Source organism: Gallinula chloropus (genome assembly GCF_964237585.1).
Source record: "Gallinula chloropus genome assembly, chromosome: Z".
Lineage (NCBI taxonomy): Eukaryota > Metazoa > Chordata > Aves > Gruiformes > Rallidae > Gallinula > Gallinula chloropus.
The window spans coordinates 75,251,848-75,268,139 of NC_140089.1; the positions used below are offsets into that span (position 1 = coordinate 75,251,848).

A 16,292-nucleotide genomic window follows, 5' to 3' on the forward strand; every position below is an offset into this window, starting at 1 on the left:
CTCAAAGCCCATCTAGTCCCACTCCTGACATGGGCAGGAACACCCTCTACTAGACCAGATTGCCCAAAGCCCCATCCAGCCTGGCCTTGAACACTGCCAGGGAGGGGGCAGCCACAGCTTCTCTGGGCAGCCTGTGCCAGGGTCTCACCTCCTTCACAGGGAAGAATTTCTTCCTCATAGCGAATCTAAATCTGCCCTCTTTTAGTTTAAACCCGTTACCCCTTCTCCTGTTGCTACAGGCCCCGGTAGAAAGTCTCTCTCCAGCTTTCTGTATCAGACCCTTAAGCACTGAAATGCTGCAAGAAAGTTGCCTCAAAGTATTACAAATCAGCTAAACTGAGACTGATAAAACAACAGAACAAATGCAACCTGCTTTCCCTGTAATTTGCACACTTTCTTCTGAGCAGGATAATGCATCCTGACTCATGGCCACTGGGCTGAAGTCACATCCTTTCTAACTGGACTGACCACAGCCTTGCCCATCCTCTGGCAGACCACATACTAACCTGTTTTCGAAAGCTGCAACTGTTTGTTTTACTTTCCTTTTACTAGAGCTTTCTTAACAGAATAATTTGGGGTTTTCCATTTCCTTTTTTGGCAGAATCCTGCAGCCCTGAGGCTTGCATCAAGTTGTCTGGAGATAAGTAAAAGCAAGGAATCTCTGCCTGATAAAAAACTTCTTCTGTGCCTCTATTTGCAACTCAAGACCAGAGGGTGAGGTTATTCCTCCTGTTCCAAGTCACAGCCCTCGTCTGCTAGCTCAGACAAACTGGAAAGCAGGCAATCTTTGATTTAAACCTTTTAAAGTCTAACAGGGATTATTGAATAATTCTAGTATTTGTATGGTTAGTTTACTTCTTGCAGGAACTCCTACAAAACCCTCTTTCAGTTCAAGCTGTCTCTCTCAGCCTGGTACTAGTCTAATCAGCAGAAGGATCTGACACGAGACATGACACACCTGGAAGAAGAAGCAAGGGGGAAATTTTTTTTTAAAAAAAATGTGCTTGAACATTTTTGGTAATATCTGAAAATTATAATGGAGCAAAGTCATCCAGAGCAGCTTTGAGTATAGAGCAAGAAGATCAGATATAAAAGCTTGAATGTGGCTTTGTGCTCAGCTCTGCTGAAGGAACTCCACTGTGGAGCACAGCCACAAATACTTTCACTATAAAAGCATTTAAATGGGGAATTTACACAGTGCTCCAATTCTGAAGGAAATAAATTGTATCCCATCTGTTTCTAAAATACCCCAAATCTTAGTAAAACTAACTTGTTTCTTAAGACTCTCATCCAAGTAGACCACAAACAGATGTTTTTGAAATTCACCCAGATCTCTGGGATCACAAGGCAGAAACTTGACTCCTTCCCTACAGTACTGTGAGAAACATTTCTGGAGCTCACACTGGAATTAAAAGGAGCTACAGACAACAGGACCTGAGCTAAATCTCCATAAAGCCAGGACACACTTCCACCCATTAGCACCTCAAGCATTAGAGAGGAATCAAAAGCACCAAGCCTTGAAATCCGTATGTTTCCTAATGAGCCAATCTGCCTGCCTAATGAGAACTTTCTGAGAGGCTTCAGTATCAGCAACAGACACAAAGTTTTTCACCAGTATAACAAGACAAATTCCTAAATCCCAGAGCTCAGTTACCTGGAAGAACATGTTTTTTTGACCCTTTCAAATTGCAGTCCCCTTCTATAGGTGACACATAAACATGGTATCCTCTTACGAAACCAGGCTGAGATTCATTTACATTGTAAGAATCCCAAGACAGTGTTACTTCATTGAAAGACAGTTCAATTTTTTCCACAGTAGGGTCAGGCAGAGGAGCTGGAAGAAAGAAAATACAAGTTAAACTTGCCATTATTTTTAAAGAATGTTTATCTTCTCACTTGAAAAATGCCTGAATTCCCGTGTGGCATTTCTGTTTATATCTTGCTTGCACTTAAAATCTGAACAAAGCCAAAGCGCTCCGATAAAGTTGTCAACTCCACAGACCCTTCACACAGTCCACATTATACAGAAAGCAGTGAAAGAAAGACTGCTAATCACAACTCTGTTCTGCTACTCTAATTAGCAGGTAGGACTCTACCTGGTTGCTGCACTAGACAAATAATCTCAATGCAGGGTCTTGCACTTTGTTATACAGCATTTAAATGCCTCACTGACGAAGCAGAAATAAGACTGCAAAAATGTTTTTAGATCATTGCAAGAGGAAAGCTCTGGAATTCTTCTGTTGTGACATATGAATGCAGCAGATACACAAACTCTAAATGTATTGCCAACTTACGTAGCTCCTTGAGATAACCAGTCTTCTTCTCCAGTAAGACGGTGGAATCAGCAACAGATCCATAGATACGGAAGTTGTATCTCACCCCCGGAACAAAAGCAGCTAAAAAAATAGTTGAATTGATTACAAAAATAAGGTTATGGTTTGTCTTTTGATTTTGCTTTTACTGAAATACTTTCTACAGAATCTATAATCCATTAGAAATCTTTGTGTACCGTTGGGCTTTTAAAGAAACTGAAGGAGATAAGAGGTAAACCAGTTCTTAGTGTATATGTGAACTGAACTGAAAATTCTGTCTGAGAGAGCTGAGGGAGCTGGTTAGTATATTTTTGTTGCTCTGGAGTATTCAAGATGAGGGCTCTGCATACATCAGAGTAAGGTAATTTCACTTCCATTTCTGGCACAAGCAAAGGTAATGTTTCAGACTTTAATGCAGACACCCATGCATCAAGAGTCCATGTTATCCTAACTGACATACACCCCCGCTTAGATCATCCAAGTGCAATTCACTGAAGAACTCGACATTTTTTTCCATGTGTGCCCCACTGTCCTTCAGTAAGGATGGAGGATGCCATGTGTTTGTATGCACTGAAGTGCAGTGTCTTTGTTACATATTGAATTGTTCAAATTTTGTTCAAACACATTCCATTCCAAAGTGAACTCTCAGCCAGAGAGACTCCAGGAAGGCTGTGTTCCTGCAGCTGTGGATGTGTATCAGAGCACTTTCACACAGCCAGAAAGGATGTGGTTCTAACGGCCACCAGTGGGGTAGAAAAACACATAACTCTTCCTGTACCTGTAGCACACTGACAGTACTACACATCTCACTGTACAGTGGGTGTTAAATTTCCTGAGTCTAAACTTCACACCCACGTTACACATAAGGCAAAACTCCATCTCTACTGCTAAAAGATTTTTGATTCCTTCCTTAATCTCAGCATCATCCTTCAAGATGTTACTACAAGCTACTCAGAAAAGTTTTTTTTCTGAAGTACTATGCTGACTTTCAAGGCTTAATGGTGCTGGCACAGTTGTGGTGTCCAACTCATTTGCTAGGCAAAACACGATGCCACATGCCTTGGAAGAATTAGACCTGCACTACACAGACTTCAGTATTCCACAGGATTTGTCTCATTAATTCAATTAATGCACACAGACTAAAAAATTGCTGCCCAGACACCAGAAAGAAAAATTGTTTGACTTTCACCTGAATTGATCAGAGCACTGGAAGTGTTGGGTACAAATCTCTTCCACTGCAAATCACAAGGCTGTAACATTGGAAAGTTGTACCAGTCAATAATGTAACTGTCATATGTATGTCTGGGCTCCCAGGAAAGAAAAATGCCATCATCTGTACCATTAACCTGTTCTTCTTTAACCTCTTTGATGCCTAGGAATAAAAAAAACAGAATCTCTGTTATTTTTGTCCGTGACACCTTAGATTCACAAATGAAGTTCAGTATAATTCCTATGCTAGGATGTTAAAACAATAATAAAACAGTTGTGTTCCTTAAATATCAGACATATGAGATCTTTCCCATGCTGAAAGCTGATCTAGTTGTATGCTGAAAGCTGACAGATCAAAAAAAATCCAGTAATTATTATTATTATTGTTTAAATATTAATAAAAAGAACTCAATTGCAGAAACCTGGAGTCACCAACAGAAAGTCACAAGAGTCCCTTGCAAAGCACTGACTGCACCCTCATGGCACCTGCCACAGGTCTGAGATCCTAATTTAAGGGTAAATTAAATGTGTTGTCCTCTATGGAGACTCTCTTTACAGAAAAAAAATCCCCCAACTTTCTGTTGTAAGGGATGGATCAAAGTACTTACGTTTAATATACATAATTACTGCCCTGTAGGCAAAAATACAATATTAACTTCCACATAGCAGTGATCTGAGTTAACAGGCAAGGTTAATTTGTACTCCCAAGATAATAAATTATCATTTCACTTAAAATAGGTAGAAACAAAACTCTCAAAATAGAAATCTAACTGAAAATACTCCTACTGTTACCTGTATCTCTAGGGATGATCAATACTGAAGGAAGTGAATAACCAACATAGTTCTTTGCCATGACACTGATTCTGTAGGAATGGTTATCAATGGAAATGCTGGTGCTGTTGTAGACTGATAAGGAAGAAATGCTTTCTGGCTCTGAGCCGTCTTCTACTTTTTTCCAGGTTACTTCATATGAAATAATTCTTCCGTTTGCTCGAAAACTCGGTCCTTGCTGGGAAAAAATTATGGGGTAGACATCAAGCACTTAGTAAACGTTGACAAAAAAAGAAAATGAAAGGGGCATTTAGAACTTTGAATAAAGTAATCAGACATATTATTTCTGTAAGAAAATAAACACTTGTTTCCACACATGCATACATATACTTGTTGAAGTAGAAATGAAGACATCTCAGTAATGGTATTTGTCTCGTTGCAATACTTAGAATCACAGAAGTGTATGTCTGAAATGCCAGGCCCACGCTCCATCATACAGCTGCACACACTCTGAAATATGTCTCGTGTAATATCTAATATTTGCTTCAGATTCTTAAAAGACATTTTCATACTGAATTGCTATGAAGTGCACAAAAACTCGTTAGAGTTCATGGGAGAATTTTCCAACCCATTTATGAAGGGTTTTGTTGCTGTACTGATGTCTTACCTTCCAGAACAAGGTCACATTCCGCCCCCCCCGAACTGGTGTAATTTCTCTCCAGATGTCCAGTTTTCCTGATGGACCTGCAGTAAACACAGGAGAACAAAGATGGTCTAGATGCAGCAAGGATAAACTGTTTCATTTCTTTTGCCAGGAAAGGTTGGATGATCCATGAGGCCCCTTCCAACCTGGTATTTTATGGTTCTGTGAATTGCTTCCTCTGATCTGAAGCAATTCCACTCCCAAATCTCTTTCCCTCCATCACTCCCAGGTCTTGCCAAAACATTATCCTTTAACCTCTTTGTCCTTTCATTCCTTTTTCTGAATGAATGTGTGGTTCATTTCCCCCTGAAAATCTTTCTTTATACGCAGTTCCCAGGTGCTTGTTCCCACCTCTGCACCGTTTCTCCAGCCCTCACAGAACACTAAAACTCAGTCTGTCCATCCTTCCAGCCACCTGGGCTTCCTCCCACTGCCTGCAGTGGATGAGATGGCTGATACTGCATGTAAGATAAGAGCTGTTGTTTAAGAAGGCACCTTCTTAAAGTTCCCTTAGAGTACTGCTACTTTCATGCATACAACAGGCTTTAGGTACACAGCCGAAGAGTAACAACAAACAGCAGAGGTGGCAAGCAAAGAATACCCTTCAATCTTCTCAATAGGCTGGACATACTTGCTTCCTTTGTTCTGATGGTTAGGGTTTCACTCCATTCACTCCACATCCAGAAATGCTTAGCTGCTCCACAGCGCACTCTAAGTGTGTACTCAGTGAAAGGCTGCAGTCCACCCAGGGTGATGCTGCCGTAGTGGAGATGCGTGTTTGAACTGTTGCGCTGCACGACAGAAACAGAGAACAGTCAGAGCTCAGTTCAGCTTCACCGGCAAGAGGATTTTCTCTGAAAAAAATAGCTCCTCCTCTAGATCTAGCCAGTTAAGTTTGACTTGGGAAAGATGTTTATGGAACAATAGTTGAGGGGAAAAAATGAAAAAGTCTATATGCACAAGATGAAAAGCCTGGGAGATCTAAAAAGAGGTCTTCAAGCCATCTCTGTGTAACTGTCTGAGTAGGAGTTACTTGCAAGCTGTCAAATGTCTTCTCTTTACATCAAGGGGGGAATTTACTGAGATTTTACTTCCACAGAGTCTGGGTCTCCTACTGAGTTCATGTAAGTGGGACGCTGTTCCAGATCTATGCACAGCATCTACAGCTACATTTTCTTTCCATTTTTCCCCCAACCTTTTCCCCCACTCCCTCTTGAGAGACAGGGTGACCAAGAGTCAGATAAATTAAGCATGCTTTTAAGCCTCTCCTCTAAACTGTCTCCTGTAATGGCCAACTGCTGCAGCCATTTGATCTAACAGCTCTTGAGCAGTACTTAAGGCAGAACACAGACCGATCCTGATCTTCATAATGCCTTTTTAATGCAGAAGAGGCAAGCCCCTTCAAAACAAAAGGAACGCGTGCAAAGATTCAGTCAGCCTCACCATTTGTGAAAGAGGTGGGAGAAGACAATGAGCCTGCTCAAATAATCATCAAGGATTTTGGAGCACAGGAGATTCTGCACCAATATGCAGAAGAACTTCGTCACAGTGAGGGTGACAGAGCCCTGGGACAGGCTGCCCAGGGACTAGTGGAGTCTTCATCTCTGGAGATAAACAAGACCTGTCTGGACGCCTGTCTGTGCTATATGAGCTGGGGAGCCTCCTCTGGCAGGGGGGGTGGACCTGGTGATCTCTTGAGGTCCCTTCCAACTCCTATGATTCTGTGATTCTGTGATATGGAAGAATGTGGGAAAAAAAATATTCTGGGGTTCCCTCACTAGAGACCAGACACACTACCATTAAGTACAGTCAGCAATACACCGCAAGCTATGGGACTACTACAAACAAACCCTTCAACATACCTCTCCACGCCGTGTGTGTGAAATGATGAGTCATAAAACCATAACAAACTAACATTAATAACAGCTAACAGCAATTATAAAGCCCAGAAGTATTTTCATTTACTTCAGTGGATCTCAGAACCCATCCAGCAGAGGAGCAAGCCACATGTGCAGACCAGTCACACTGTACACTGCAACAGCAGCATAAGAAGTGCTGGTAGTATGAACTGGTGCCAGCAATGGCTGCCCACATGGACCATCAGGGCAGGGCTTGGGAGCAATCAAATCCAGAAAGCAGACACGTTGACACTCTCCCAGGATCTACAGCGCATTCGTATTGCTGGGGAATTATTTTTTAATCTCATGTCAAAAAGAAACTCGCTATGTTTTTGTGTATGAAATTCAAATTTCATACCAGTTCTATTTTCCCATTGGGTTGGAGCACTTCAGTCTGACAAAAGAGTTCAATTCCTTTGTTTTGATGTTTCCAATATAATGTGATTTCTGTATCTGTGCATTCTTCCCACAGCTGGAAAGGTGCAGCAGGATAAACTGCCAATGGAAAATCTGAGTTAGTTCTTGTGAAACATAAAATATATGAAAAAGTATTTTAAGGTATTTTCGCTGAGTAGTACAAGCAAATAAGAAGTACAGATTTTTCTGCCAGACCAGGAGAAGCAGATATAAATTGGTAAAAATTAACTTCAGAATGTAAGTAAAGAAACCCTTGTGCTGACCACGAACAAAAGAAACAGTCAGAAACTTTTATTACAAGTCCAGTAAAAATCTCCAGTCCAGGGCCTGTCAGGGGCTCCTGATGTAGCACAGTGAGTAACATTCGCCACATTTGCACCCAGAATCCAGCCTCTTCACCAAACTTTATTCACAGCCCATACACTGACTCCTGTCAGTAGTTGCTCTCTGGTAAACAGTGCCAATCCCACTTTTCCAAAAGACTTCCGAGATCCTTTACTGCTATGTAAGCACTATTCTGCCAGAGCAGCAGATCTCAAGCTCTCCTGTGTTATCAGCCTAATTGAAAGGAACAAGATATGGGTATGTGAGTGGTATGTTTGGCCTTTGTCCTAGAACTTCATGGACCATGAATTACAATTCAAGGACTTCCAGATTCAAAGGAGCTTGTGTTTGGCACAGAAGGTCCCAGCTAAGACATGCAGAACTGGAAACAATAGACTTTAGCTCTCCTTCACTTGCTGGCATCCTTTAAGCAAGGCAAACTCTACTGTAAATATGTCCAGGGTCAGAGAAAGCATAACAGACTTTACAGCAATCACTCTTTAAAATGCTAAGTCATCATAAATACTACACATAATTTATTTAATTTGCAACAATCACTAGAGTTGGAAAAATAAAATTGTAGTTAAATTTGATGTAGCTAGTACATTGAATATAACTTGTATTAGCCACATTTTCCATGAAAACTTCATTTATAATACTGTGCTGTCTCACTACAAGCAGCGAGTATACTCCTCCACTTCATTCCTGCTATATTTCTTACACCCCCAATCAAATCATCAACTTTTAGAACTCTCATGCCTCTCCAAGACAAATGTAACAAAGATGGGGATTTAACATGTGTTCCTACAAGTCATACAAAAAAGCACACCTAGCAAAATTGTAATCAGTGCCTGTGAGAAAGGAAGTGCTGCCAGAATACAGCAGTTAATTACACCATCAGCCTGTCAGCTTCACAACTAAGCAGATCATGCTTCCTCCTGCTACTTCAAAGAGGAAAGGTGGCCACAGGGCCTTGGGAACATGGGAGTGGGTGTGGTGAGGCCAGTGGACACAAGAACCAGAAATACTGCTGGAGACACTGAAAATACCTGCTGTGTTAAGGCAAGAGTAGGTACCAGCTTATGGGTACCTGGGGCATGCTGTGATAAAGGATACAACTAATAGAGAAGAAGGAACCACAGCCATCATTTACTGCTCACAAGACAACCTATTTTATTTCACCACTGAAGAACTACTCTTCCTCCCTCATAGTAGCACAGCAGATGTTACCATCCCCTATAAGAACACCAAGGCAGGTAGCACTATCACCTCTTTCCTGGCAACAGTTGCTTACACTTGTATCACATCTCATTCAGAGAGGTGTTAGTAATTTTATTTATCCACTTCCCAAAATGTGCATCTCCATTTTATTTTGGAAAGACATTAACATCAGCAATAATGTTTTGCAGAAAGGACAGAATTCCCAAGTACCCTATGCAGATATTTTTCTTGAACTTCACATATTGTGTTGGTTCTTATACAATGAAACACCTTCAGCAAAGCAGCAGATTTTGAAGCACTAAGGGGTGATTTCAATAACCAAATCTGAACTTTAGCGTGAAGTCATTTTCTACTATTAACATAACTTTGCAAAGCTGTCTTCATGCAGCAGATTACTAACTGTACCACATAGATAACTAATATATTACTAACTATAGCACATATATAACTAATAAAAACTGTGACAATAAAAATCAAGGACATCCATACTTCGAAGTGGGGCACTGATCAGAAGGAGAACAAGGCCTGCAGAAAAAAATACCAAAAAAACCCCAACCCAAACAAAACCCTCCCAAAAAAACCCTCAACAAACATAAAGAGAACACCTTACTTCTGTGAGTTACATCAAAAGCATCCATGGCTGTTTCCTTTCCCAGTGGGTTTTCCACAGTCACTGTAATATTAAAGATCCTCTGCTGGCCTATATCCCAAGAACATGAGCACTGTCCAGCACAACTTGCTGTGCATGGAACTGTTTTTTGGGAGAACCTATCAGAGAGGGAGAGGGAGGAGGGAAAAGAAAGAAAGACATTTTTCCATAAATTGACATAGATGTTGAAATTTTTGATTTCCAACTAGGTAGAATACAGAATCATAAAAAATAAGGTTGAAGGGGTCCATAACAAGCCATCCAGTTCTTTCCCCTAGCCTGAAGCTGAATGAATATGTTTTCTTCAAAGTCTCTTTACTTTAATCTTTTAAGATATGGCCGAGTTTACTTTATCCTTTCATGATACAGCTAGATTGCTTTTAGTGATTTCCTCATAGAAATTCTAACCTGGGGACTTGCCAAGAATTAAATCACTCACATAATACCTTTATGCTTTTAAATGAAGCGATAATTTTAAGTGCATCTCTAACCTTCCATTTTAAAAATCACAATCATAATACCCTAATGGAAGTGAATGATGCAGAGACCATGAAGGTATATGCAATGACCTGCCTCCTGCTGAGACCTTCTGTTCCAAGTTTGTTGTGGTGATGAGGCATCATCAGCAAGCAGGACTGCAGTAATGCCCCTCTCCTCTCCATTTAGATGTCTCTGTAGCAAGGAGCCAAGGGTCAGATCTGATACACCACATAGGTGTAACCTTGACTCAGACTGCTAAGAGAGAGTTGTGAGAAAGTCTACGGAGAGATTTTTACCAAAAAAAAAACTCCACAAACAAACCAACCAACCAATCAAAAAAAAATCCAAACTGAAATTATAGAAATTATAGACAGAAGTAGGATTCTTGAGATAGCATTATCGGTAGCACAAAGACTCAAGAATGAAAATATTATCATGTAAAGTCATAAAATCCTAAATAAAAAGAATAAAGGAAGATAATCAGGATAATTGAGGGTTACCTGGGAATCATCAGTTTGAGTCAGCATTAATATCAATGGACTGTGAACACACTAATACTCAGCTAACATCTGATTAAATCCTAGTTATCTGGTGTATGTTATCCATTAATTATGCTGTACTTTTAAATTATCTATATCCTAATTGCAGGATGTCTTCATACCTACTGAAAGATACCTGAACAATTTAACTGAAAAGGATAGTTAGAACAAGCTTTATCAAGTAGACCCTGGTCTGACATTAAGGTAGTCTAATTCAGAGCAGCTCTGCACTGCTCAAGCTTTGTTAAATAAGCTGATGAGTGAGCTGGAAAGAGGAAGACAGCTAATTTTTTAAAAAAACCAAAACCAAACCCAAAACCAAACCAAACCCTTCTGACATATTTTGAAGGAAAGAACGTGACTGTTCTGTACAGCACAGGCTTGAGTTGCAATGATGAGACTTACTCGTCAGATAAGGTGTATTTTGGTAAATGACGTCCATAAAGATAGGTGTTTCCTCCTTGGTCCCAAGTGCATGTTACTATTTTCATGTCTTGGGTCTGGCAGGAAAAATCAGTAGGTGTATCCGGTGGTCCTTGTCAGAGGGAATAGCAAGAAAAAAATAACGCCAACAGCATGGCAGTCAAGGCAAAAATCATCCACCTTTTTACTATGCTAACAAACTAGAAATAATGGATTCGTACAGTCTGTTTTACTACAGCTGTTATTACTTATTCATTGACCACTCTGCAGAGAAAATCAGGAAAAAACCATAACTGCAATCTAGAAACTTGTTTATTATTACTTTGTTATATTCATACATTTGTTCATTTGATTAATTGAATCTGTATTGTTTTCTATCTGTATTGTTTTCTATCTGTATAAATTGCTACTAGCCTTCAAAAGGGGGACTGTGATGAGTTCTTATCTCATGCATACAGACAATGAAACGGAACTCCTAAATGGATAGATATTTTTAAAAACCATGCACATGTCCCAGGATCAATTAATGAGATTGATGTGAAGTATAGAGTCCTACACATGGGCTGTACTCAGCATTGGTGAGGCCACACCTTGAGTACTGTGTGCAGTTCTTGAGGTCCCTGAGCGAGTGCAGAGAAGGGCAACCAGGCTGGTGAAGGGGCTGGAGGGCAAATCCTATGAGGAGCGGCTGAGGGAGCTGGGGCTGTTTAGCCTGGAGAAGAGGAGGCTGAGGGGAGACCTTATCACCACCTACAACTACCTGAAGGGAGGTTGTAGAGAGGTGGGCGATGGTCTCTTCAGCCAGGTGACAGGAGATAGGACAAGGAGAAATGGGACAAAGCTGCACCAGGGCAGGTTCAGATTAGATGTTACGAAAGAGTTGTCAGGGCCTGAAACAGGCTGCCCAGGGAGGGGGTTGAGTGACCTTCCCTGGATGTGTTTAAAAAAAGGGTTGATGAGGTACTTAGGGATATGGTTTAGCTTAGGATGGGAATGGTTGGACTTGATGATCTTAAAGGACTTTTCCAACTTTGTAATTCTGTGATTAATCTGAACACATTCAATGTTACTCTTTACCGCTTTCTCTCTGAAAGTGTACAGCTCTGAAGTCAGACGTTAAACAGAGTTCAGCTGGACGTGGCAAGACAATGTGACAATTTAGAGCAAGCTTTTTTTTTCTTCTCTTCCCATTTCCCACAGCCACTCTTGACTTAATAACAACAGGAAAATAGAATAGGAAAATAAAGCATTCACTTACTACCCACGGACAACATTTCATTAACATAGTGTTTGTCTTCACTGAGAGACCCTTTACACCAGGCAGTAATGTGAGGATCTTCATGTGACACATTTTTCACAGTGAGAAGGCTGACTTGACCTTGAATTCTTGTGTGTTTGAAAACACCATCTTTTAGCGTAAGAAAAAAATCTTCAATGATTTCACCTTTCCTTGCAATGCAACAAAAAGTGATATCAGACCCTTCCTCTACAAATTTTTCATTTGGAAAGATTTGTGGTCCACTGTCATCTGTAGTGTCCAGACCTGCAAATTAATACACAATAAACAGTTTCAATATCTGCACATGGGAGCAGCCTTCCACCAGAACACGTAACTGAGCATTTACACAAGAATCTGCTAATGTTATGCTATGGTTTTGTGGACTTTTATTAACTCTTCTTCCCCACACAGAGATTGACGTCACATGTAATCATACGTACATCTTAAACCCAAAAACATATAAAGTAGTCCAACCAATGACCTAAGAGACTAAATCCATCTTATGGCTTTTCACTATAGGAAACAAAGAGCCTATGTACAAGAACTGCATTTACAGATGAACACTACCTCCTGCACCCATGAATAGGCTGATGCTTACAGCTAAAATAGCCTGCTCTGAAGATTATAAGAAGGGAGCTAGAAAAACAGGAGTCAACATTGAACACATTAGATCAGTAAGGTGACAACCAGCTTGGAATGAGACTCCTATAGCTTTCAATGCTGGACTCCTTGCTGGATGCAAAAACTAGTGGGATTTAAGTGACTTTTTGCACAAGTTGGAGGTAACCAGCACAAACCTACTCTCAAGAGTCTGATCCAAAAACCTGCCAAAGTCTAGGGTTGCTATCTTTCAGAGAGCTCTAAATCTGGTCTGTAATGAGGATCAGTTTGTGACAAAGTAGCATCCCATTTCCCGTTACATAAGGTGGGGGAGACACGCAATTTGTGTTCCACAATCCAAGTATACAGACCTATGACTCTTCTACTACCATTGCATAACTAAAAGCCCTTGCTGCTCCAAACAAGAATAGTGTTTCTTTACAAAATCCCTGTAGCCATTTTTTTCTAAAGGAGTTATATTTTCTGATTAATCTGAATTTTCTGGAAACTAAGCCGTTCTAGGAAGACATTGTAATCTGAAAAAAAGGAAAGGGGGGTGAGAGGGAGGATTTGTAATATTATTAATTCTATTACTGTTTCCCTGCCTGTTTACGCTCATGTAATTCACAGAAAGTCATTCCAAGTGACATAAGGAGCTGGCTTACTCCCCTCTCTTCTGCTTTAATGCTAATTGAAGTTTTACACCCCAGACAAAAGCAATACATTCATCAGACGATGTAGCCACAGCTATGTGCCTCCTCTCTCTTAGTCTGTGCCAGGTCTGCATCTGACATGGTCACAGGCTAAGCTAGAGGGTACCCAACATCCCATGCCACTCAATGTACTGCATTGTTTTAATGTGTGGGCAAGAAAAGCTCTAAAACATTTGGTCTACTAGCTTAGGAAGACAGTCCATCAATTAAAACAATGGCAGAAGCCATTCCTATTATTGCTGTTACTGCTGGGGAAATAGTTGTCTGGTGCTTAAGTGGTTAGAGGTGAGTGTGTTCAAAATGTCTTCATGTTAGAGCCACTGGTGGTGAATCACAGTCTAACTTTGTACTGGGAAAACAAAATAAAACCGACTTTGCAAAGTCTTGTTTTGCTTACCCAAGACAGTCTCCCACAGACTCCACTGACTCCAGACTTCTGATGATTCTGCTTTGCTCCTGATTCTCACCGAGTGTGGCAGACATTCCAAAGGTAAATCTGAATACCATATCCAGTGAAGAGACTTCCCAGATCTATCAAGAGTGACGTTTTGAAACTCCTACAAAGGTCAGTAAGGCAAAGTATTGAAAACACAGCAGGGTGTAGACACTTTGGAAACACAACCAAAAGCTGTGAGAGAGGGAGAAAGCACAAAGGAGGAAAACACTTCTGAAAAATCAATCTCTGAAATCCCCCTTGCTACATGTGATCTCACTCTACATACCAGCATGTTAAGTAACTGCCTACAAATCTGCACTAGCAGTAGAGTGAGTGATATGCCAGCAAGACTACTCAATTCTGACAGCATAGTCATGAGTCATGAATGCTCCTCATGAAATCGATTCACTCTCAGACACTTTGGATTATTTGTGCCTGCTGTAACACAAGTAATAACAAGCAAAGATGCTGCTGCCTGCAAATGCACCTTGCCTAACGCTCTCCGTTACCTATCTCTGGCTCTGAATTACAGCAGGAATCTGCACTGGCCAGTAAGGATTTATGCAGATTGTATCTCACTGCAGTTCTGAGGCAAAGCTTCTGAGTACAGTACCACCATCGGTGACAGAGAGAGTATGAAAGATAACTGCTGATTTCCCAAAAATGTTTTATCAATGTAATGTGCACATGTAAGAAACGTGAAAACATATGTCCAAAACTGTTAGACCTCCATAAAGGTAACAGAAGGTGGTACAAAATATAAAATGTAGTCCAAAAAAATCACAAGAGCTAAATGCTCTGTCACGTGGCAAACATTTTTATATTGAATTGCGTAAGTACAGACAAATAGCAAAAATTCTGAAATGGTCTGCTGCTCTCTAAGAGAAGCAACTAACAACTGACAACTCAAACTAGCCAGGGTGTAGTCACATAGACAGACAGATGAAAATGTACCCCAAGTGTAAATCTCTCCTGGCATGAGAGCCCATAAGAAGCAGGAAGAAGTGGCTCTGCTAATCACCTATTATGAGCACATTATAGAACAGAACATAGATTTCAGTACTTATTAAAGCAACCGTACCAGATTCTCAACATATAGATCCGAGCTGCTTATATGAGCTGTATGAAAGCTCTAGGCCGCATTGACAACTAGAGGATTGCTCTCCATTGCTGCTTTCCATCAGCAATACCTGCACTTTCATAATACCACCAGTCTGAGAAAAACTCTGCAATCACTTTACAATTTAATTTCTCAGTTACCATACTGAGGAATGTAGTGACTACTTTGGAAGTTATAAGACTGTTTGTTCTTTGTGCAGATTCACAGGTTCTTTACCAGTGCACTTTCTTCAGAAAATCACAGAAACAAATACATTCCTGTGTGGCAGTGATATCCAAACCACTCCGTTTCTTTTGCTTGCTGTATCTATTATGTATAACAGAACAGACTACATCCTTGGATTTGGGAAACGCTTCTAGCAAGTTAGCATGAGTTTGTTGGAAGGATACTTAAAAAAACACTTAGTTGCCTGCAGCTGTATGGCCCTAATTTAGGACTTCAGGGTTAGATCCAATCATGGGGTGTTAAAAATTCCACCCAATGTATCAAAGTAATCAAAATTTGAACTGCATAGAGCTTTCTGCAGTGAAGATGTGGTTCTTCAAATCCCACAGACAAAATATTATCAACTTGGCAGATCAGGCTAAACTGTAATTCTCAACAATTATTTTATTGAATTCCAGTTTCAGAAAAATAAGCCCTTCTCTACTTTATGTGCTTTCTCACATGCAGCAACTTTAAATGAGCTAGAACTGTTTTCCAGTTTTACTAAGTCTTGACATGTGCATTTCATATTCCTTCACAGTTCAATCAGTAGATGACTCATAGTAGGTTATAATAGCCCTAAAACATGCATTTAGTTCCCAAAAGATTTTTTCAGATCCAGAGGAGAGAAAATTTTCTGTAGAGACAAAAGTTCTCACACTGAAGTCACCAACTGGGTAAAAGACCAGAAGCAGGCCTAAGCCTATGATTTGGGTGTTCTCCACCTCTGCAGAAAATTTGGCTGGTTTAGATGTTAAGGAAAACTACCAGGACAGAGACTTTGCAAAAGAGACATCATTACTTCCTCCTTAACTGTAAGAGAGGGGTATAAAGTAACTGCTAACACGGTCAAGCACAGGGCTTAAAAGACTTCGCTCACACTGAGACTGTTCTTTGGTTCATAAGGTGACAGGAGTTGCAGCAATGTGACTCATTCTTAGTCCCCAGTGAAGGGTAGTTAGTCATCATGCTACACAAAAAAAACCCCAACCAA

At 40.5% G+C, this 16,292-nt stretch overlaps 1 protein-coding gene across 1 annotated transcript in view; it reads right to left on the reverse strand.

Annotated features, from left to right (window-relative positions):
* Positions 1-16,292, reverse strand: part of OSMR (oncostatin M receptor) — a 31,749-nt gene that overhangs the window by 3,589 nt on the left and 11,868 nt on the right. Inside the window, exons 3-13 of the mRNA XM_084278866.1 lie at positions 13,936-14,095; positions 12,205-12,489; positions 10,929-11,058; positions 9,466-9,623; positions 7,252-7,388; positions 5,627-5,786; positions 4,960-5,036; positions 4,314-4,530; positions 3,502-3,684; positions 2,295-2,396; positions 1,655-1,834 (exon numbers count right to left, since the gene is read on the reverse strand). Coding sequence (XP_084134992.1) covers positions 1,655-1,834; positions 2,295-2,396; positions 3,502-3,684; positions 4,314-4,530; positions 4,960-5,036; positions 5,627-5,786; positions 7,252-7,388; positions 9,466-9,623; positions 10,929-11,058; positions 12,205-12,489; positions 13,936-14,095 — 1,789 coding nt within the window. The remainder of the gene's footprint in view (positions 1-1,654; positions 1,835-2,294; positions 2,397-3,501; positions 3,685-4,313; positions 4,531-4,959; positions 5,037-5,626; positions 5,787-7,251; positions 7,389-9,465; positions 9,624-10,928; positions 11,059-12,204; positions 12,490-13,935; positions 14,096-16,292) is intronic.